This window comes from Suncus etruscus, chromosome 11, assembly GCF_024139225.1.
Source record: "Suncus etruscus isolate mSunEtr1 chromosome 11, mSunEtr1.pri.cur, whole genome shotgun sequence".
Classification (NCBI taxonomy): domain Eukaryota; kingdom Metazoa; phylum Chordata; class Mammalia; order Eulipotyphla; family Soricidae; genus Suncus; species Suncus etruscus.
Genome location: NC_064858.1, coordinates 4,190,151 through 4,213,360, shown reverse-complemented (window position 1 = coordinate 4,213,360; position 23,210 = coordinate 4,190,151). Strand labels below are relative to the sequence as shown.

At 44.8% G+C, this 23,210-nt stretch overlaps 1 protein-coding gene across 1 annotated transcript in view; it reads left to right on the top strand.

Annotated features, from left to right (window-relative positions):
- The window catches only part of OCA2 (OCA2 melanosomal transmembrane protein), a 60,470-nt gene extending 40,976 nt beyond the window's left edge, over positions 1 to 19,494 (top strand). Inside the window, exons 21-22 of the mRNA XM_049783924.1 lie at positions 1,481 to 1,574; positions 19,410 to 19,494. Coding sequence (XP_049639881.1) covers positions 1,481 to 1,574; positions 19,410 to 19,494 — 179 coding nt within the window. The remainder of the gene's footprint in view (positions 1 to 1,480; positions 1,575 to 19,409) is intronic.
- The last annotated feature ends 3,716 nt before the right edge of the window (positions 19,495 to 23,210 follow it).

Below are 23,210 nucleotides of genomic sequence, written 5' to 3'. Positions count from 1 at the left end.
GGACCATGGTGCTCAGGGATGACTCCTGGCTCTGCTCCAGGGGTCCTGCCTGCTGGGACTCAGCGACCATGTGACTCGGAACTGATCTGAGGCCTCTGGCATGCAAGATACGTGTCTCCAGGCCTGCACTGTCCAGTCTGTGAAGACTGTGCGCTGGGAAATAAAACCCAGATGTGACTCATTGCACAGTTGAAAACATCCAACCAATGCACTCATCCATCCAAAGCTTTCCTGGTTGCATCTTGGGGCCCTCTACCTTTACTTCTTCACCAGTACTTATGGAACCTTCAAAGATTTCTTCTGTCTTTCTGGGGTTTGGGTCTCTTCTGGTTTCACAGCGATGCTCAGGGATTACCCCTGACTCTACATTTATTCCTCCTAGTATTACTCTTTATTTTTAATTTTATTTTGGGGGGGGCACACCCAGGAGTTACTCCTGGCTATGTGCTCAAAAATCGCCATGGCTTGGGGGGACCACATGAGAAACCGGAGGATAGAACCATGGTCCATCCTAGGCTAGCATTTGCAAGGCAGATACCTTACCTCTAGCGCCACCTCTCTGGCCCCTTGTTTTATTTTTGCTTTTGGTCACACCCTGTGGCACTCAGGGGCTACTTCTGGCTCTGCACTCAGAAATCGCCCCTGGCAGGCACGGGGGACCATATGGGATGCCGGGACTCAAACCACCATTTGTCCTGAATCTGCTGTGTGCAAGGCAAATGCCTTATCACTATACTATCTCTCCAGCTCCTCTTCCCGGTGTTCTAAGTTTTTACTTTGAGGCCACACCTGGTGGTGCTCAGGGACTATGCTTGGCTGTGCACTCAAGGGACCATGTGGAATGTGTTGGAGATTGAACCTGGTCAGCTGCAAGCACTGCTGGCCAAAAATGTCCGATTTTTTTTAAGAGGGTCACATCCAGCAGTGCTCAGGGGTTACTCCTGGCTCTGCACTCAGGAATTTCTTGCTGGCAGGCTCAGGGGACCCTATGGAATGCTGAGGATTGAACCTGGGTTGACCACTTGCAAAGCAAACACACTACCCGTTATGCTATCTCCTCTCCAGCCCTGAAAGTATACTATTTTCTTTTCTTTTGCTATTTGGGCCACACTGGGCGGTGCTCAGGGCTAACTCCTGGCTTTGTGCTCAGGAATCACTCCTGGCAGTGCTCAGGGGACCCTATGGGATGCCAGGGATCAAATCTAGATCTTCCTTGTGCAAGGCCAGCTACCTCCTCAATGTGCTGGGGCTCCAGCCTTCCTGTCCCCCGTTGTTCCCCCAGGGAAGGGCCCTTCCCACTGTGCCGACTGACCCCAGGGGCAGTGTGGACTCCCTGAACAGTGCTTGCTCTCCTTGGCCCTGCCCATTCACCGCCTCCAGCTTAGATGGCTGCTTTCCCACCCCTGAGAGCCCCAGATGGAAGGAAGTGGAGGTTCCTGCAGACGCCTGGAAAAGTGACTTTGTCTCCACCCTGTTTCAGGGAACGGGACGCTGGTGGGAGCTTCTGCCAACGTGGTGTGTGCGGGCATCGCGGAACAGCATGGCTATGGCTTCTCTTTCATGGAATTTTTCAGGTACTGCAGCCTCTGTGTCAGCCCTGTGCCAGCCCTCAGAGTACTGCGCCCTGAGAATCTCCAGAGAACAGCAAAACCGGCCACATGAGCTAGAGAGTCTTGTAGAGTCACTCCAGGGTCCAATAGTCTGGGGGCTGTTGCTGGGGCAGTTCCTTGCAGATAGTAGGCAGGCCAAGGGGAAAATTCCCCCCTGGAAGATTCTGGAATCTCCAGAAGATTCCTGGGGGTGTCTGTGAGCATCCCCCATTTTAGTGCCAAGGGGGTCCAAAGCCAAGACCACTGGTCCCCACTGAAAGGGCTTTGAGAGGGGAGTCTGGAGGGTCCCATACCTCTTACCTCCCTCATTCCAGGTCGTCTGTCTTTCCATTTTTGATTTGCTGACTCCCGGTGTCTCTGACCATAGAAATGTGTATTTAAAAAGAAAATATACCCAGTAATTCAAGGCAAAGAGAACTCCTAATTTGGGGTCCTAGAAATAACTATGATATGATGAGGAGGATGTTTGCATGTGGCTGATCCTCAGCATCCCATAAGCAATTCCAGAGCAATGCCTGGTATGATCCCTGAGTCCAGAATGAGGAGTCAATGCTGAGAACCACCAGGTGTGACCCTCAAAACCAAACCAGAAAAAAACCCAAACAACCCTGTCCTAAATTGTTATTCCCTTGTGCTCTCCTCCCTGGGAAATTAAGAGCAGATTTTGCACACCAAAAGGCCATTTCTTCCCTATTCTTCTTTCTGACCATCCTGTAACTGAACCTCCTTTGTCTGGCCTTTCTGTTTGACTGCACCCCTGTCTTCTTCCTGGAGTCTGAGGTATCCCTCTACTGAGGAATAGTCGGGGCCATGAGCAACATCCTCATAGAAACCCTTGGTTTCAGTCTGGATGATCCAAAGAACCTCTTTGTAAAGCACAATTGTGGACAAGGTTTGATGGTTTCAGAATCTAGCTGCCTATGCCCAGATTCCAAAAATTTCCAATCCGTACCTCTCTGGGATCACAAGCTCCCACTCCACCCCCAAAGCTCATATCTATGGACAAAATCTCTACTTCTGGGGGTCTGAGAGATAGCACAGCGGTAGGGCATTTGCCTTACAAGCAGCCGATCCAGGATGGATGGTATTTCAAATTCTGGCCTCCCATATGGTCCCCTGAGCTTGCTAGGAGCGATTTCTGAGCAGAGAGTCAGGAGTAACCTCCGAGCGTGGCCCGGTGTGACCCAAAAAGCAAAAAACAAAAAAACCAAAACCAAAACCAAACAATTCTACTTCTGGCGATTCTTGCTATTTGTTGTTTTCCTGGACTATAGATATCTATAGAGATCTTTCAGGATTTATCATAGACTCTTAAAATGGCACAAAATTATAAATCAATGATAAAGTGATTTTTTTTTTTTGGTTATTGGGCTACACTTGGCCACGCTCAGAGGTTACTCCTGGCTCTCTGCTCAGAAATCACTCCTGGCAGGCTCGTGAGACCGTATGGGATGCCGGGATTCAAACCACCTTCACTCTGCATGAAAGGCAAACGCCCTACCTCCATGTTATCTTGCCAGCCCCAAAGTGGTCATTTTTTAGAAAAAAACATTATAGGAATATAAATAAACAAACCTAATGGTATGACTAATTCTATATTAGTACATTTTAAATATACATAAACTAGGTAAATCCTATAGCCATACATTTAGGAAGAATAAGAAGAGGAAAGCTAAGAAAATTTGAAGGGAAAATCTTAATAGGTCTATAACAGTATAAAATTGTGTTTCATCCTAAAAGGATGACTATTATGTTAGAAAATGGCCTGTGGTAGATAAGGCTTAAGTAAAAGGTTGAAATAAAGATTGTGGAAAAGATTGTAATAAAAATTATTATAGCTATAACAAGGCACCTGAATAGACAATGAACATTTACTCTAAGTGAAACATTAATTCATTATTGAAAAATATATAAAAATCTAAAAAATATATAAAAATCCCTTTTATTTTCCTGGAATACCATATAATTTCATTTTAATTTCTGGCATGATTTGTTTTTTATTTGCTTTTGCTCTGATTTCCCCTTGGTTTTGTACATTGTTAGGTTTGGATCTATACTGAAGATTTTTTTTCCTTTGGTTTGTTTGTGTTTTCAAATGTCTCCGGACTTATTTAGGATGTAAAACTCTCTGAGGCAGAGAGCACTGTAGTTCTTTCCTTTTGTTTTAGTTCATACTTGACTTCATGGAGAAAACTTGATCAGCCGCTGTGTGTGGATTATTACAATGAGAATCTCATGTTTCTTAGTGAAATCTGCCCTCAACCTTGGAGTTCACCAAGGAGGCTGCCCATGGGGCATACTCAAACATTCCTAGGCTAGGAGCTTTCTCTGTGCTGGGACACTGGGCCTACCTGACTGAATAGGTCTCTTTCTTCTTGTCTTCATGATGTTTCTGGTCCTTTTTATCTTCCATCACTCTATACTTATGCCCTTCATAGTTCCTATATCACACCTGCACACGTATCTTCCCTGTCCCTTGAGTGTCCATTTCAGTCCTTTCACACTTGGGCTTGAAGGCCCAGGAGTTTTGATTTCAGTATTTTAAAATTTGTTATTATTAATATTATTATTTGGTTTGGGGCCACATCCCCCTGTGCTCAGGGATGACCCCTGACTCTGCACACAGTGGTCACTCCTGGCAGGCTCAGGCATACCGGGGTTTGAAAAGGCATGCAGGGCAAGCACCCAACGAGCTGTCCCCTGAATCTGGCTCCCACCCCTGATTTCAGTATTTTTACACTAAGGATAGGTTTTGCTCATTGAAAGGGTTATTTTTTTGCTCAACTCTCAGACTTTTACTTCTTTTTTATTTTTTCATGAAGTTTCACAGATCTTTGAGCTCTCTAGAGAGAGCTCAAGACCTGGAGAGACAATCCTATGGAAAATTAGTGTTTATTCTTGGCGGCTCAGAAAGGAGAAATTTGTGCTCTCTGCATTCTAGTTATGTGCAGGCCTGGGAGGGATGTGCTATTTTATTTCTGCTTCTTACTGTACTGCTGAGTTTCTTCAGAGTGGTGTGGAGAGATTGGAATTTGGATCGCTGCCATCTTGGAAGTCCCCTGCTCTCCTCACTCTTTTCTCCCTGGGATATTTTGACCTTTTTTTTTTTTTTTTTGGTGCTGAATGTAGAAGTGGGTTTGACTTGTTCTCTTTGGAAGGAATCATTTTCTGAGTAGAGTTGAGGCTTTTTTTTATTTCCATACTAGAAAGTAACTTAGTTCACCGTGACACTCTTCCATGATGAATTCTTCCACTCAGTGGAACCCTCCATGAGATGCTCCCCCAGACATTTCTCAATGAACATCTCTCCACAGACACTTCTCCATGGATGCTCCTTCGGGAGACACTCTTCCACAACACTCCTCCACAGATATGGTTCCATGGATTCTCCTCCAGAGAAATTCCTCCATGAGAGACTCCTTCACACACATTCCACAGATATTCTTCCACAGACATCTCCACAGACATTCCTCCATGAGATACCCTTCCACCATTTTCCTCTAGACACCCTTCCACAGACACTCCTCCATTAGAGACTCCTCCATAGACACCTCCCCACAGACATTCCATGATGAGAGACTCCTTCACAGACACTTTGCCATAGATGCTCTTCCATAGACACTTCTCCATGAGAGCTTCCTTTATACACATTCCTGCACAGGTATTCTCCAATGAGACTCCTCCACAGACACTCTTTCATAGACATCCCTCCATAGATTGTCCTCCATGATATTTCCCCCACAGCCTTACTCCATAGACACCCCTTCACAGACACTCCTCTATGAGAGACTCCTCCATAGACACTTCTCCATAGATGCCCTTCCACAAACACTCCTATATGAGAGATACAGATACTATTGCACTGATCCACAGATATTCTTCCATAGATACTTCTCTAAAGACATTCTTACACATAGACTTCTCCATGAATACTCCGTGGAACACTTTTCTGTGAGCTCCTCCTATTGTTACTCTATAGTTAACAATAGTTACTCTATTGTTACTCTATAGATACTCCTTTATAGGTACTCTTTCAGAAACATTCTTCTAACTCTTCCATAGATATCCCTTCACAAAACACACCATTTTGGCCACACTTTCGCAAGACATCCTTTATGTATATCCTTCAATGTGCATTTTTCTATGGACATTCTTACATAGATGCCATTCCACAGACACTTCATTGGGAAACTTCCATGGACACTTCTTCATGGGTTATTATTATGGAAAACACTTGGATAATTCTCCATGGCTACTCCTTCAGGAATGCTCATCTGTTGTTAAGTCACATCCTGCCCAAACCAAAGGTGTTCCCCCAACCTCTTTCTTTTCACCAAGATTTGTGACTTGTAAAAAGTCCATCTTGATCTCACTTGATCCTCTCCCTCCTAATTGGTTAAGAAAGAGGTTTTCATTTGGCTTGGTATCCTGTGAGAGAGACCATGAGGTGAGGAGCCACCCAGATCCATGATTCTCTCCTTCCTGGCTTGGAGTATTAATTATTTGCATGCTACCCTGCTTCAGACTGGTCCATTCAGGGTTGGAAATATACGCATGGCATGATTTCACAAATGGCACCTGAACAGGGACCCAGAGACTTGAGAAAACCCAAACGATAGTGAGTGACTTGACCCTCTGGTGGATAATCACCATGATGGCCCCCTCGAGCTGGACTGAGTATGCAATGCCTTTCACTGAAACATTGGTGCTCATGGTTCCTTCTCTGAATAGCTTCGTGCTGCTCTGATTCATCTACCTGCATTTTTCACTCTGGACTGTATGTGCCAGGCTTCCTACAGATTTTCCACAGACACCCCAATAGAAAACTTCTCCATGGACACACCTCCACAAGTAATCACCCATGGCACTCCATGGACACTCTGGTAGGAATCTCTAGGAGCCTTTCTGCATGGAGTGTTTCTCCCTAGATACTTCACCAGTAGACATTGCATTGGGCATAATCCAGATAACATATATATATATATATATATTTTTTTTTTGTTTTGTTTTGTTTTGGAGTCACACCTGACAGCGCTCAGGGGCTACTCCTGGCTCTATGCTCAGAAATAGCTCCTGGCAGGCTCAGGGGACCATATAGGATGCCGGGATTCAAACCACCGTCCTTCTGCATGCAAGGCAAACACCTTACCTGCATGCTATCTCTCCAGCCCCAAGATAACATATGTTGTTCCACACTAATTCAGATTACTTTTTTCAATATCTAAGTTATTTCAGACATGAAAATGTCTAAAAATTAACCTTCAGAGAGCATTTATCATCTTTTTGTTTTCTTTGATATTTATTAAAATATAACAAATCATTGTGACCATTACAAAGAGCCAGTTAGGTGCCTGAAATGATAGTATAGTGGGTAGGGTGCTTGCTTTACACAGGGACCAAAACTTCGGCTTCCTGTATGGTTCCCTGAGCATTGCTAGGAATAATTTCTGAAGACAGGCCCAGGAATAAGCCCCGAGCATCACCGGGTGTGGCCAAGAGCCAAAAAATCAATAAATAAAATATAATTAAAAATACAAGTTGGAAAATTGAATAAAAGAGGAAAAATATCCAGACAATAGACTGTTTTGAAATAACACTGTAGGACCATCCTTGGAGTAAGTTCTGGCTTTGTTTTCTGTGATTTCCAAAGATCCTGAACTTTGATTACAATTAAATTCGAGTCTAGTCCTTTGGACAGCAGTTTGATAAAGCCCTCATTCTGTATCCTGCCTCTGGGATTTACTGTTAGACATTCATATTTTTTCAAAGGTCAAAGCCAATGCTAATGTAATATTGGATGCTATTTTTTAAGGCTAATCTCTATATTCATCATGATTCTGCAAATACATTGCGTCAGAAGCCAAATAATTTCTTTATTCATGAGGGTTTCAATCATATGATCAATGTTTTCTGAATGTAAATCTTAAAGTCAGTATCATCCACACATTCATTTGGAGAAGGGTGTGCCAAGGTTGTTTTTCATGTTGAGCTCTCCTAGTGAGAGTAGAGTGTGGCTCAGAATTCTTTAAGCAGTTGTGTCTGAGAGGACACTCAAGACCACCCATTGTTAATTCTGATCCTTCTCATGAAATATAAGGAACCCACCCCTCCTCTGAGACTGCCATATTCTGTTGGTAGAGACCTTTGGATTGGTCCTATTCTTACCTTTTAATTAGATGTAACTCGATTGGTTCCTTTGGTTTTCTTGTTAAATGAGGTTTCTCCATTGCCTCCTCATCTGGCTTTTCCCCCTCCCCTTGGGGGTGAGCTTTGTTTACCCCAATAAAGGCTACTCAAGTGGCCTGGAAGAGCAGCTGACATCTTGGCTCGTGGTTCCACATGGTGGAGTGACTGGCTTGTGGGCAAACAGCTTGCAGTGTGAGTTTCTGGCTTACTATACCTTCCCAACTGTGCGTGTAGATTATTTTCTGCGTCTTTTGTCCTACCTGGACATAGGGCATGGGGATCTCTCTCCCTCTCTGGGTATTGTGGAACACACACTCCACCAATATTACACTGAAGTACACAGGCTCTTAGATACCATTTCGGATAGAGGACTATTTTCATTTTTGTGTATTTTTGTTTGTTTGTTTGGGGCAACATTTGGCTGTGTTTAGGACTTTCTCCTGGTTTTTCAAACATGAATCATGCATGGTGGGGCTTGGGGGAATCATATGGGGCACTGGAAATCAAACATTGGTCGGCCGTGTGCAAGGTGAGTACCCTCCCCAATGTAGAATCACTGTGGCCTCAGAAACAGAATATCTTCCGACATTTATAAGCAATGGTTTTGAGGATCACCATTCCTAAGGGGGCAGGCTCACCCCTTTGGAGGGATTCTTGATAAAGCGTTGAAGGAGTTCCAGAACGTTCCAGAAAAGCATGGCTTCCTTACCTACAGGATCCCAGCAGAGCTCATGCAGATAAGATTCTTTAGAGAGAAGCAAAGGCTCCTCCTTTGATTTGGAGCCATTTTACCCCAAGTGGGTGATATATTTTGTGGGAGAGGAGGAGATTGGTTTTTGAGCCATACCTCCCAGTGTCCAGGGCTTACTTCTGGCTCTGTGCTTAGGGATAACTTCTGGCAGTGCTCACAGGACCAATTATGAATGCAGAAAATTGAATTTGGGTTGGCTGGTACAAGAACAGTGCCCTTCACACTGTATCCCTTCCCCCTCTACCTCCTCCACCACCTTTTCTTTTTATTTTTTTTTCCAGTTTCCAGGAAATTGAATTGTCACAAGCAAGCTCTCCTTGGGGCAGGTTGCTTTGAAAGTCTCAATGGGGACAGCAGGCCACGTCCTTTTTCCTTGCTGTGATGGGCTCCTGGATAAATGTGTCCAGGAAGTGTGAGGTCTGGATTGCTGGGAATAGAATCAACAAGGTACTCAGTCATCAAGGTATCCAATAAACAGGGAGTTTATTTGCAAGTCCAAGAGGAAAGGATCTTCCCCAGAAAGGACAAAGTCAAGTGCAGCTCATTTCAGTGAGCACTAGAGGAAGACCAGGCAGAGAACTTGAGGATTTGAAGGTCTTGTAGGTAGCCCATGTCTCTGTTGGAAACTTGCCTTTGGTAGTGCCTATTCTCACTGGGACTGAGAACTGAAGGTCTGGGGCAGCATGGATGGAAGTTGGGAAATTGGTGATTTCCGCTTCTTGTGAAGTGGCAGCCTCATGGTCCAATCCCAGGGTACTGGGCAGAAGAGGGTCTGGAGGCAAATGCATACACAGGAAATAACCCACACATGGTTAAAAGGAGATAAAACAGGTTCAGGAATTTCCACTGCAAGCCTTCTTTCTGCTCGTAGCACTAACAACAGCAAGCAGATTGCTCAGTAGGGGAAAACTAAAACTGGACCCCTTTCTCCCTGAGCTTTATTGGAAACCCAAAGACCACACCATGAGGTGGAGGGTAAAACCAGGTAGGGTAAGGCACCAGTCCAAAAGGTGCTTCCATCCAATGAGTAACAAGCAAAGAAGAAATAATAGTAGATATCACTACTTTAAATTTTGTATTTCCATGTATAAGAATTATAACTTTCAAGAAATAATCTATTTTTATACTCCTATTTTCAGTGTTACTTTTGAATTTATGGTTAAAGTCAATTTCTACTTTCTTAAAAAATGCTGGACAACAAAATAATGACCAATAAAATTATAAAATGCGAAAATAATATAAAAAAAAAAGCAAAGAAGAAATATCCTGCATAGAATGAAAACCAGTTAATCCAGCATTTTTGGAAACAGTTCAGAAATTTAAAGGCACCTTGAAAAAATTGTGGAGGACCAGAGCCCAGGTTCGATCCCCAGCATAGCTAGGATGGATTTCTGAGTCGAGACTGGAGAAACCCCTCAGAGCAGCCAAAACAAAAATTATGGAATGGAGACAGTGGAAATGTAGCTGACCAGGGGAAACTGAGGCTTCCACTTTGATATGATGTTGGACGAGGGTGTGGACAGTGGTGGATATGAGCTCAGAGTGGCCCAGAATCAAACTATGCTCTGTTGCATGTTCCAGCAGCCAGGCTAATCCAAGAAATGCCCACCGTTGAGAGCTTTTGTGTGGGAAATGGTGGGAAAAGCAAAGAATCAAATCTAACATGCCAGCATAGAAAACCCATTCTTGCTTCTTAGCGCCCAAAGAAAGAGCTAGAAATCCCTGCTTGCTTGTAAACCACCAAATAAATCAAGGTCAATCACATTCACATTTTGAATGTCTGGATTTCCATTTGAAAAGATGAGTCCCTTTCTTCCGGATGAAAACAATGGCGTGATTATGCTTAATTTAAGCACCAATAACTTCAGTTTTTCCTTCTTTTAAAGTTTTTTTTTTTTTAAACATTGAACCTTCTTCCTCCACCAAGTTTAAAAGAAACCACTTTCTCCCCAGAATGTAAATGGTTTTTGTGGCCATCTCCTGGGGAGCAAGTCTGCAGCCTCATAGTGGCCGATCATCTTTACATTTTTATTTACTTATTTGGCTTTTGTGTCACACCCAGCTGTGCACAGGGGTTACTCCTAGTTCTGTGCTCTGGAATCACCCTTGGAAGGTTCAGGGGATCAGATGGAATGTCAGGGATTGAACCTGGGTTGGCGGCATGCAAAGGCAAACACCCTCTCTGCTGTACTATCTCCCCAGTCCCTGCTTTGCATTTTTTATTAGCTGATTTCTTTTTCTTTTCCTTTATTTCTTTTTGGGTCACACCCGGCAGCGCTCAGGGGTTACTCCTGGCTCTATGCTCAGAAATCACTCTTGGTAGGCTCAGGGGACCATATGGGATGCCAGGATTCAAACCACCATCCTTCTGCATGCTAGGCAAATGCCTTACCTCCATGCTATCTCTCCGGCCCCTCACTCCTGCTTTCATACTCAGGAATCACTCCTGATTGTGCATAGGCGACTATATGGAATGTGTGATGTTGGAGATTATGCCTGGGTCTATTCTATGCAAAGCAAGTGCCTTCTCTGTTGTACTATTGCTCCGGCCCTATGATTTTTTAAAATATCTTTTTAAAAAAACCATATTTTTGGTTATAAGGCTGTTCATAATAGTTTTCTCCCTACAGATAAAGTTGTTCATGATTGAGTTACAATCATACAATGCATTAACAACCTTCACCAGTGCTCATTTCTCACCACCAATGTCAACAATTTCCTTCCCACCACCCACCTCTCTCTCTCTCTCTCTCTCTCTCTCTCTCTCTCTCTCTCTCTCTCTCTCTCTCTCACTCACTCAGTCTCTCTCTCAGTTTTTGACTTTGTGGTTTGCACTATTGTTAATGCCATGCATGTCATTTTCTCTCCTTTCAGCACCCAGTTCTTGTCCAGACTCACTTCTGATATATATTATTTTGTCTTGAAAGGTTTAGGTAAATGACTAAGATTAAGGAAGTACCCAGCACTACCACCCCCAGCAAGTGAATTAGTCAGATGTGCTAATTTGACTGGCATGAGCAGTCTGTTTTGCCTGAATTTTATGCTTTACCCTAAATCTGCCCCCCCAAACAAACTCATTTTTACCTGTAAACATCAGCTTTAGGAATGAATCATTTTCCATTTAATTTGCATTAAGAGCATTCAACACAGACTGTGGGCTCCCCATTCATCTGCGATACTTTTTGGAGTGTAAACCTCTTGGAGTACACATTGTCCAGCACACACAGAGAGAACAGACTGAGATGTACATGGCCAGCAGCTAGGGATTTGGGAGGCAGGCACCCCTCTCCTGTTGGGATGGTCCCTCAGGTTAGTTGGTCCTCAAACTATGGCCCGCGGGCTACATATTGTATTTTATCTGTTTTGTTTCTTCATTGCAAAATAAGATATATGCAGTGTGCATAAGAATTCGTTCATAAGTTTTGTTTTTACTATAGTCAGACCCTCCAATGGTCTGAGGGACAGTGAACTGGCCCCCTGTTGAAAAAGTTTGAGGACCCCTGGTCCTGCAGTCTCTCTCTTGCACACAGGGAAAAGGCATGAGGCCAGGTACCCTCACTGCCCCCCTCTTGGCTGCTCTCACCTCCACTTTCTCTTTCTATTCACTTCTCTCAGCAAGTAGAGGTCGACCGTTGCTTAGCAGTCCTTTGCGGTGATGCATTTTGAGTCTATTTTTGCTAAAGCCCCTCTGGAAATAAAAACTGCAGAGTAAATAATGGAAAAGAAAGCTTTCTCTGTGAAAGTGCTTTGGGCAGTTCCCTTTTATTCCCTGACTTCCAAGGAGCGGTTCTATTTCTAGCCACCCGAAATTGGGCCATTCTGCCTTTCCACTTGACAAACTTGAGCTATGCATATGTTTCCAGATGACAGTTGAAGCATTGGGAATCAATTTTTGAAATATGCTGAAATTCTCCTTCCTTGGTTTTTGATGTTGCTTGTGTATGATTTGTGTTACAATTCTGAATGAACAAGACATCATTGTTGGCATTTTCAGACTTTTATATCAGAGCAAGGTGGAGCATCAACAGTTTACTATTTTAATAACGTTCTGTGGCAAAGTTATATCTGTGGGCTTGCTCGGGAATTCTTATTTTGAAACTGGAATGAGAAAATCTTCTGAATTTCCATCTACATTTTTCTATAATTGCACACTCTATTCATTTTTAAAATGGCATTATTTAGGTATTATTGGCATACAAGCAGCTGCAAATAATTAAGGTATAAAAACTGCAAGTTTGGGGCTGGCGAGGTGGCACTAGAGGTAAGGTGTCTGCCTTGCAAGCACTAGCCAAGGAAGGACCGTGGTTCGATCTCCCCTGGCATCCCATATGGTCCCCCCAAGCCAGGGGCAATTTCTGAGTGCTTAGCCAGGAGTAATCCCTGAGCATCAAACGGGTGTTGCTCAAAAACAAAAACAAAACCCCAAAAACCAAAAACTGCAAGTTTACTCTGCATATTGTAGATATTCTATACAGATACCTGTCAAACCAATCAAATAGTGAAGAGACCAGTCATGCCTACCCCCTAAAAATTGCCTTTCACCCTCACCCCATCCCAAACCCCAACATCTACTAATCTGCCTATCTACATAAATTATTTGTGGGGCAAGAGCACAGCAGGGGAAGGCATTTGTTTGCCTTGCTTGTGCTAACCCAAGTTTGATCCCTCACATCCCATAGAGTCCCTGAGCACCGCCAGGAGTAACTCCTGAGCACCGAAAGGTGTGGCCTCCCCTTAAAATGCATTTGCTCTTTCTGAAGGTTTATCTAACTGAAACTTTGCCCAATCTTCTCCACTCGCTTTTTACATAGGAGAGCCACATCTTTGAGATTCACCCCTAGTTTTATTTCCATTCAGGTCTTGACAAATATGGGGAGCGGTGGTTGCCAGAATTTAGCCAAGTCTTTTGACCCCATTGAACTGGCAAGAGACGGGATTTCCCTTCATAGATTGCTGGTTTCATTAAGGAGAGAAGTTGACTTCTCTGGGTCACAATTGGGCAGTGAGAGTGTCTGAGCAGAGAATGGCAGCTTGGGCTGTATTTTCTTTTTTTCCCTTCCTTCCTTCCTTCCTTCCTTCCTTCCTTCCTTCCTTCCTTCCTTCCTTCCTTCCTTCCTTCCTTCCTTCCTTCCTTCCTTCCTTCCTTCCTTCCTTTCCTTCCTTCCTTCCTTCCTTCCTTCCTTCCTTCCTTCCTTCCTTCCTTCCTTCCTTCCTTCCTTCCTTCCTTCCTTCCTTCCTTCCTCCCTCCCTCCCTCCCTCCCTCCCTCCCTCCCTCCCTCCTTCCCTCCTTCCTTCCTTCCCTCCTTCCTTCCTTCCTTCCTTCCTTCCTTCCTTCCTTCCTTCCTTCCTTCCTTCCTTCCTTCCTTCCTTCCTTCCTTCCTTCCTTCCTTCCTTCCTTCCTTCCTTCCTTCCTTCTTTCCTTCCATTCTTCTTTCTTTTCCCCTCCATCCCTCCCTCCCACTCTTCCTTTCTTCTGCCACACCCAGCAGTGCTCAGGGGTTGCCTCTGGTTCTGTGCTTAAAATTTCTCCTGGTAGGCTCACTCCTGGTAGGCTCAGGGGACCTTATGGGATGCTGGAGATTGAACCTGGGCCCATCCCCAGTCTTTGAAGCAGGTTTGTATGCCTCAGCCTAGGTCCAAGCACCGAATAACCATCACTCAAGTTGTTTTCATACAACATGGGGTGGGGTTGGACCCAAGAGACCAAATCATACAATAGCCAAACATCCTGGATACAAACAGAGTCTCCACTGGGGAACGATCCCTATGCTGAGACTAGCCTAGGTCAGGTCACTGTGAGACGAACCATATGGCAGCCCTGGCTCCTGCCTTGCATCATTGGCCAGTGCCCATGTTGCATCTTATTCTGTCTTGGCTTCACTTGAGCTGTGTGCCCACAGGAGGCACAACAGGACAACCCACACCTTGCTTCATTAGTTAGATCAATTCTTTCAGGCTCTCTTGCAATGGGGCTCACAACTCTCCTTCCTGTCAGTCCTTGTTTCCTTCACAGATATCACTCAGTCCCTAACTTGATACTGGAGAACAGACGAGGCCTATCTACGGCAGTAAGAGTGGGTCTGCTGAGTTTTTTGCACACCCCGAATTTCAAGGAAGATGAGGTGGGGACTCAGTTAAGCACCTGGTCCACAGACAGCTGGCTTGCCTTCAGAACACACCCCAGTCCCCTGGATTCATTCCTTTGATTGAAATGAACTCCACCTAGTCACCAGAATCTTGGGACCAGCTTTGCTGGTTTTAGGTTGAGACACAACACTTCTGGGTCCTGAAAAGTGCGTGACAAAGTGGCCTCCACTTGTAGAAATCAGCTTCTCTTTGCCTTCCTGAAGGAGGCAGCTCAGGTTTTCCCCCCAAAAGATGCTCCTGGGAAAAGGGTTACAAGGCAGAGACCCCACTGTGTCTGAGCTCTTTGACTGTTGGGCCATGAGAAAGATTTATTAAGGAGATGGAGCACCCCCATATGATGGGTGTAGGATTCTTGAGGGAGAGTCCTGGGGGTTGGGGGGTGTAGGGTGAGCTCACAGAGGGGACAGCTATGTGTCTGTCAGGGGACAGGCAGGAAAGTGGTGCTGTGATCTGAGCACCACAGGCCTGTTCAACTTTCACAAGTGTCTCAGCTCCGGCATATCCGCTCATGTGTATTTGGGCTTCATGAGAATGGTGACCCCAAGTCACATTCTAGCCCAGAGCACATGCCAATTGCTGGCTGGAATAGGTTCTGTGAAGTCTTTCTTTATCAAGTCTGTGTGTGTTTTACTTTATTTTAATATACATAAGGAACACCATGGAATGCTGAGGACTGAACCAGGGTTGGCCACATGCAAGGTGAATGCTGTGCTATCACTCTGGCCCCCATTTAAAAAAATTTTTTTGGGGGGAGAGATTCAGCAGGATTCAAGACTTACCCCTAGCTCTGTGCTCAGGGACAACTCATAGCAGGGCCCAGGGAACCACACGAGTTGCCAGGTATCAGATCTGAGCATGCTTTTCTCTCTGTACTATCGCTCCATCCTTCTTCATTTTTTTTTTTAACCTTCTGAAATGGTCTTCCTTTTGTGTCTTGGAGCCTTTTCCTACACTGTCGCCCGACTACCCAGGAAAAAACATTTTCAAACAAATTTGTGCTTTCTTGTCAGGCATCTCGCTGTGTGGTTCTCATTGTAGTCTGTGCCTTGTGCACACTTGAACCCCGACAGGCCAGCGCTGATCCCCTGCTTGAGTCTGTAATAAATAGGTGTGAGTGATTTTCCAATGGCACAATCTCTTCCCAGTGGAGAGGGATTAAAGAGTGTGCACCCCCCCCCCCGACTCCTCGGCCCACGCCAAGAGAAAATATATGCCAGATGAGCACAGATCATGCTGCTATTACCACAAAATTGATCATCGCAGGGATCTGAAGGGAATGGGCAACTATGGGGCCTTTGGACAGATGGACTTGGATAACGAGATTAGCGTTTGGAAATTGTGGAAGAGAAAGGGGAAGAAGGGGCATCTTTATTTATTTTTTAATAATATATTTATTGAAGCACCATGATTACAAGCATATCTATAGTTGAGTTTCGTTTATAAAAAAAGAACATCCCTCCTCACCAGTGCAACATTCCCACCACCAATGCCCCCATCTCTCTCCTCCTTCACCCCCTGCCTATATTTGAGACAGGCATTCTACTTTCTCACTACCATTGTCATGATAGTTGTCTGTGTAGTTACTTCTCTAACTGCTCTCATATGGTAAGCTTCATATCATGAGCCGGTCCTTCCAGCCCTCATCTCTATGGTCTCTGGGTGTTATTTACAATAATGTCTTTTAATTTTCTTCAATCCTATAGATGAATGAGGCTATTCTGTGTCTATTTTTCTCCCTCTGTCTTATTTCACTCAGCATATAGTTTCCATGTCCATCCATGTATGGGAAGATGTCATGACTTTATTTTTCCTGACAGCTGCATAGTATTCAATTGTGCATATGTACCACAGTTTCTTTAGCCATTCATCTATTGAAGTTCATCAGGGTTGTTTCCAGATTCCATAAATTGTAAATAGCACTGCAATGAATATAGGTGTGCAGAAGGCATTTTTTGTATTGTGTTTTTGTGTTCCTAGGGTATGTCCCTAGGAGTGGACTAAGTGGATCAAATGGGAGCTCAATGTCCAGTTTTTTGAGGAAAAAACCTGTCTCTGGCTGGCTGATCAGTTAGATAAAAGGGCTATAGGTGGTGTTCACAACCAGTGGGAAGATTCTGGAACCTCGTTAGTGACAGGAGTTTGGAGTGGAAGGGAGACAGTCGGAGATCCGCTGTGACAAGTTTTCTCTCTGTATCAGGGTCAGCATATGTGGACCATAGTTCTGTTCCTCCAGCTAAATGCAAAGCATCATGGCAGGAGGCCCCAAGTTTGCTCTGGCCTTGAGCCCTGCTGGGCTATCAATGTAGCCCCCAGGCCTGTGAAAGTGGAATGAAGACCCTTGGGCTCTACTGGTGACAGGTCCCTCTCCATAAGAAATGTACATTTGATTCAAATAGGGAAGAAGGGGAAGTGATTCCAGTTGTCCCATAAGAGATAAACAGATGAAGTGCTTGGCTCCTTTGGTGAGAGTTGTGCTTAGCAAGAAGTAGGATGTCTAGTTCCTCTTCCAAAATCATTGTTCTGATGTATTTGGCCTTCATGGCTCACAGTTTCTTGGACCCCAGCATGGTCTAGGGATACAGGTGCATGTGTTACCATGAAAACTTTGTGAGGCACAGGGCTGATAGCCAAGGAAACTAGTATCTTTCCAGAACCTAGTCCTGAACTCAGGGTTCTCAAGCACCAATGGGAGTGACCAGGAGTAAATCTGTAAGCATCACTGGATAAGGGGAGACCCCAAAACTACAAGAAACCAGGCTTGGCTGAGCTTCCATAACAGTAGACACATTAGTGGGGATGTGGGGCAGATGGATCCCTGGAGAGGTGATTGGTTCTCTGACTCCATCTCCTGGTCTTTTCTCGCATTTCTGGGTATTCCTAAGCTGTTGTAATAACTCTGAGGCAACCCAGCTGGTTTCCTCAGGGCTGTGGGTAGCTTTGGAAAACCAAGGGAAGTTGAGGAAATAGTCTTGGAAGAATCTCTGAGCTCCAGACAGTTGGTTAGAAGGCCATGAAATTACCTGGACTGTGACTGTCACCTGAAATCAGAGAAGGGGGTGTGGAAAATGGTTCTTTATAGCTTTCAAAAATGGACAATCTTGTAATGTTTGAAGAGGAGAAAGGTTTTGTGGTGTCTGAAAGAAAGAAAATTCCTTTCAGTACCCTCAGAAGTAGACTGTTGGTTTCCATCCTATTCAGGATAAGCTTGTCACTCATTGGATGGAAAAAGCACCTTTGGACTGAATCACTTTTTGGTTTGGTGCCCTAGACTACCTGTTGTTCTCCTCCCCTGGGTGTTGTCTTTGGGTTCCCAGGAAAGCCCCCCAGAATCTCTGGGGGAAGTGACTGCAGTTTCTATTTTTGCTACTCAACTTTCTGCTTGCTGGTCTTCGGGCTAGTGATGGAGTGCTTGCAGTGAAAGTCCCTGAAACTATTTTATCTCCATAACTGTGTGTGAATTATTTCTTGGTTGGCGTTTATTTCCAGACTGGTGTCTGCCCAATTCCAAGAGATTGGGCCATGAGACTTCCACTTCAGTGGATGAAGGTCTTGAAGTATCTGAAAAATAAATGGAGGAAAGTCTTGTAATTGAGGAGGAGGAAGGTTTTGTACTTTCTGAAGTGGTTGAAGGTGTTATAGTCTCTGAGAAGGAAGATGTTTAGTTGTAATGTCTGAGGAGAAGAAAAGTCTTGTAGTATGAGAAGGAGGAAGGTCTTGTAGTATCTGAGAAGGAAGATGGTCTTGTAGTGTCTGAGGAGGAGGAAGGTCTTGTACTCCCTGAAGTGGTCTTATTTTTTGTTCTGTTTTTGTTTGTGTGTTTACTTTTTGGATCACACCTGGAGGTGCTCAGGGTTTACCCTTGGCTCTGCACTCAGGGCTCGGGAGATTATATAGGGTGATGGGGATTAAACCTGGGTTGGCCTTGTGCAAAGTAAGCTCCTTCCCCACCATAATATCTTGACCAAATTGGTCAGTATGACTTCCATTTTCATTTTCCAGAAGTTGAGGCTTAGAGGAAAGAAAGGTTGATGGTGCTCTGAATGAATGAATGAATGAATTGAATAAATGATACTGTGAACACCCAGAAGGCCCAATGTTTCAGGTGATTGTTTTTGGCCCTCCACTCTCCATTCCTCCTGAAGCTTGGGGCCAACGCTGTGGCCTCTGGCCAGTATCTTGTTGGTATATTGTACCGACCAACATGACCAATGAACGTCGACTTCTATCCACACAGTGCATTTGGAATAAACAATGTTCCCCTTAGCTGATGATTGGGAAGAACAGGTCCCAGGGAGATGACCAGAGACCCTTCACTCCATTTAAACAATGCTTATATAGGGCCAGAGGAATTGGAATATGGATAGGGGGCAAGGCCAGGGACATAGCAGAAGCATAGCCAAGGGGGAATGAGGTGCCAGGGAGAAGGTAAGCATAAACATTGGGTCTTAGAAATGTCTCAGGAGCAACACAGTGGGTTTGTAACCAGTCTTCTTTAACCAGAACTCTCTGTGATGGAGGAAGGATGGCCTGGAGTGATCTCTAATCATAGGAAATAGCACTTCTCTTTGTGCTATCCGTCCCCATTTCTGAATCAATGTCTCTAAAGCTTTCACCTCAAGGAGAACCCCTGGAGCAGTTGCTCTTCGGGGTTTGGGAATACCATCATAGGGATCCAGGAGCCCTCAGCTCTCCAGACTTTATCTTCTCTGTTTCAGGCTGGGCTTCCCCATGATGACTGTCTCTTGCCTGGTCGCCATGTGCTACCTCCTTGTGGTTCACGTCGGCCTGGGCTGGAACTAGCACTGCACACATGGAAGACCAAGGGACACCGAGGTCCGGCCACCATCCACTGGAAGTGGCACTGGCCACCCTCAAGGGAAAACTAGGTGCTTACTAGAGGAGCTCTGGGCTCAGCCTCTGACCCTCAGCCTGTGCTGGAAAAATCAAGGCAGAGAAGAGGCGACTTGGCCACGTTCCTCACAGACCAACACGACCATTTTCCAGCCCCTGTATACTCCAGAAGAGATGTCCCAGGAACAATAATCCAGCCCCATGGACTCTTGCTGGTGTCCCCCTCTCCTCAGGCCCTGTGATCTTTCTGTGTGTTCTAATAATGAGATTCAAACTGTAAAACCCTCCCTCTACTCACCCTGAGTAGAGATAGGCTGTTGATAAGGAATTTTGGTCTGTATTGAACAATAAATAAATGTTCCCTTTGACAAACCGCTCTTTGAATTGGCATTTTTTTCCCCTCTTCTAGATGGACTTACCCTCTTTAGCTTTGCATTTATTTTTTTGAATTTTGGCTATTAGGATTCTTTTTAAAATATATATATTAAAAATATATTTAAGCACCATGATTACAAACATGTTTGTGGTTGGGTTTTAGTTGCAAAAAGAATATCCCCCTTCACCAGTGCAACCTTCCTGCCACCGATGCCCCCAATTCTCTCCTCCCCTACTTCCTGCTTGTTTTCGAGACAGACATTCTACTTCTCTCACTCACTACCATTGTCATGGTAGTTGTTAGTATAGTTATTTCTCTAACTGCAGTCACCACTCTTTGTGGTAAGCTTCATATCATGGGCTGGTCCTTCCAGCCCTCATCTCTATTGTCTGTGGGCATTATTACAATAATGTCTTTTATTTTCTTAAAACCCAGAGCTTTGCATTTGAGTCTTTGTGTGATTTTCTGAAGTTCTTCCCTCATCCATGAAGGAGCCAGACATTTGGTTTTCAGTGAGGCTTTGCTGAACAGTGTTTTCTATATTGAACTTAAGAACTTCATTGTTTATTTTGGGGCCACACTCAGCGATGCTCAAAGCTTACTCCTGGCTCTGTGCTCAGGAATTACCCTTAGTGGTGCTTGAGGGACCATTATGAGATGTGGAGGTTTGAATATAGAGCAAGGCAGACACCCAAGTCTTGCTTTGGCCTTTCAGGGGGGCCTGGTCTGCAGGTGATGTTTTTCCTTTTACCAGCTCTGCAAGAATCTGTTTATTTTGGACAAAACAGGAATTAAATATCTACTGTGGGGTACCTGGGAAGAAGCACCAGAGAGACAGGTGGGGTTTACCCCAGAGTCTGGCTCTACCTTCCTCATTTCTCACTGCTGTGTGTGAAACCATGATCACTGCTGCACAAAACCCGATTTCCATGTGCTATAGAGACTTAGACAGGCCAACTCATGGTGCTTCTAGTCCCAGCTTTGCACTGAGCTCCAAAGGCTGGTATATTCTTATTTATTTATTTTTGGGTTTGGGTATTATATTTCTAGATCATTATCTCTGCCTGTTGTCTCACCTACGACCTTCCAAGTGGGGGCGCTGTTGAGAGCCTAATAAATAGTTTTGGAGCAAAGTGCTCAGGGTCTTTGGGGGAGCAGCTAACAAGCTATCTCTAGTTTTTTGGAGCTGGTGGTAGCCTGACAAAGGATTCTACATTTGACCTTCTTGCTTTTTACCCTCCTGTCTGTGTGGGTTATTTGTCATGGATAAATATTTCCAAGATCTCTAAGGGGATGGGGAATGGGAATCAGTCTCTCATTCTGGGAGCTCTTTGAAGATCCATCAAGGAGGAGTAAACTTGACAAAGCATTGGGATCATACCTAGTGGCACTCAGGGGTTACTCTTGACTCTGCACTCAGAAATTACTACTGGCAAACTCTGGGGATCATGTGGGATGCTGAGAATCGAACTTGGATAGGCTGTGTGCAAGGAAAATGCCCTCCCGCTGTGCTGTCACTTTTGATGAAGATTTAGAACTGACTTTGCCCATTCCAGCAGGCTTTAGAAAAGTTGGATGGGGAGTAGACCTGACCTGACCCCCCAGGAGGGAGTCAAAGGGCCTCACCTAGGCCTCAGAAGTCACTTGTAACTCCAGTCTTGTTGCCCAGCTGGTCTCAGAGAACAATCCAGAAGTCTTGTGCACACTTTCCTCAGTGTCCCTTGGTGGGAGGGGCTCTGCCTGCCACTCTTTGTTGCTTTGGGGCCTGAGGGTTACTTTGAGACACATTGTCACCAGCTGCAGGGTTGGTAGCTAGGCCCAGTGGGAACAGGGCCATTGGATGGCACCAGGGGAAGTGGAGAGGCCGTGCGGTGCCAGAAGCAAAATTGGAACCTTGTACCTGCAAAGTCTGTACTCTGAGCACTGAACTATTCCCCTCTCCACCCCCAGATTCTTTTTTGGATTGATCTGTTTTCTTCACTGAATCACTGTGAAACACACAGTTCCAAAAGTTGTTCATGATTAAATTTCAGTCATACAATGTCCAATACCCTTCACCACAGCATGTTTTCTCTTACCAATGCCCCCCCTTTTTTCTCCTCCTGCCGGCCTATATAGTAAACTCTCTCTCTCTCTCTCTCTCTCTCTCTCTCTCTCTCTCTCTCTCTCTCTCTCTCTCTCTCTCCCCCCTCTCTCTCTCAGATGCCCCCAGTTTTCCTCCATCTACCTGTCCCTGCCTGCCTCTGAGCCTCTATGGCAGACATTTTTTTCTTTCTCTTTTGTCTCTCTCTCTCTCCCTCCCTCCCTCTTTCTCCCTCTCCCCCAAAGATGTACTTTTGCTCCTTGACCCTGTTGTATTTCAGATGCAGCTCCCAGCTGTTGCTGCATCTAATTCAACTGTTTCTTCTTCTTCTTCTTCTTCTTCTTCTTCTTCTTCTTCTTCTTCTTCTTCTTCTTCTTCTTCTTCTTCTTCTTCTTCTTCTTCTTCTTCTTCTTCTTCTTCTTCTTCTTCTTCTTCTTCTTCTTCTTTCTTCTTTATCTTCTTCTTCATTTCTTCTTTATCTTCTTCTTCCTTTCTTCTCTTCTTCTTTCTCTTCTTCTTGTTCTTGTTCTTCTTCTTGTTCTTGTTATTTTTTTGTTCTTGTTCTTCTCCTCCTCCGCCTCCTTCTCCTTCTCCTCCTCCTTCTCCTCCTCCTCCTCCTTTTACTTCTTCTTCCTCCTCCTCTTCTTTCTTCTCTTCCTTCTCCTCCTCCTTCTTTTTCCTCCTCCACCTCTTCCTCCTCCTCTTCCTCCTCCTCCTTCTTCTTCCTCCTCCTTCCCCTCCTCCTCCTCATTCTCCTCCTTTTGATCTTTGGGCCACATCCAACAGTGTTCAAAGCTTACTCCTGTCTCTGTGCTCAGGGATCACTTCTGATGGTGTTCAGGGCACCATAGGGGGTGCTGGGGATGGAACCCCAGTTGGCCACATGCATAGCAAGTGCCACCCTTTTGTGCTATTTCTTTTTCTGTGCTATTTCTATTTCCACACCTTGAATTCTGCACTCAGACATTTCGCATAACTTTATGGCACTCACCAACGTCTGTTCCTGCCCCCCTTAACCCTCCCACTGCTTAGCCCTTTCCTCTTTCTTAACTGCTCCCCCCAGGCTCCTCCTACTTGGGTTCTTCATTTCTGCTCCTAAATGCAAAATTCTGCCAGTAATCCACTGTACTTTTTGCCTTTCTAAAACCTGTAGCCCCTTTTAGGGGCATGGGGTGTGGCTTTCCTGCTTTCACATTAAGATCAGAA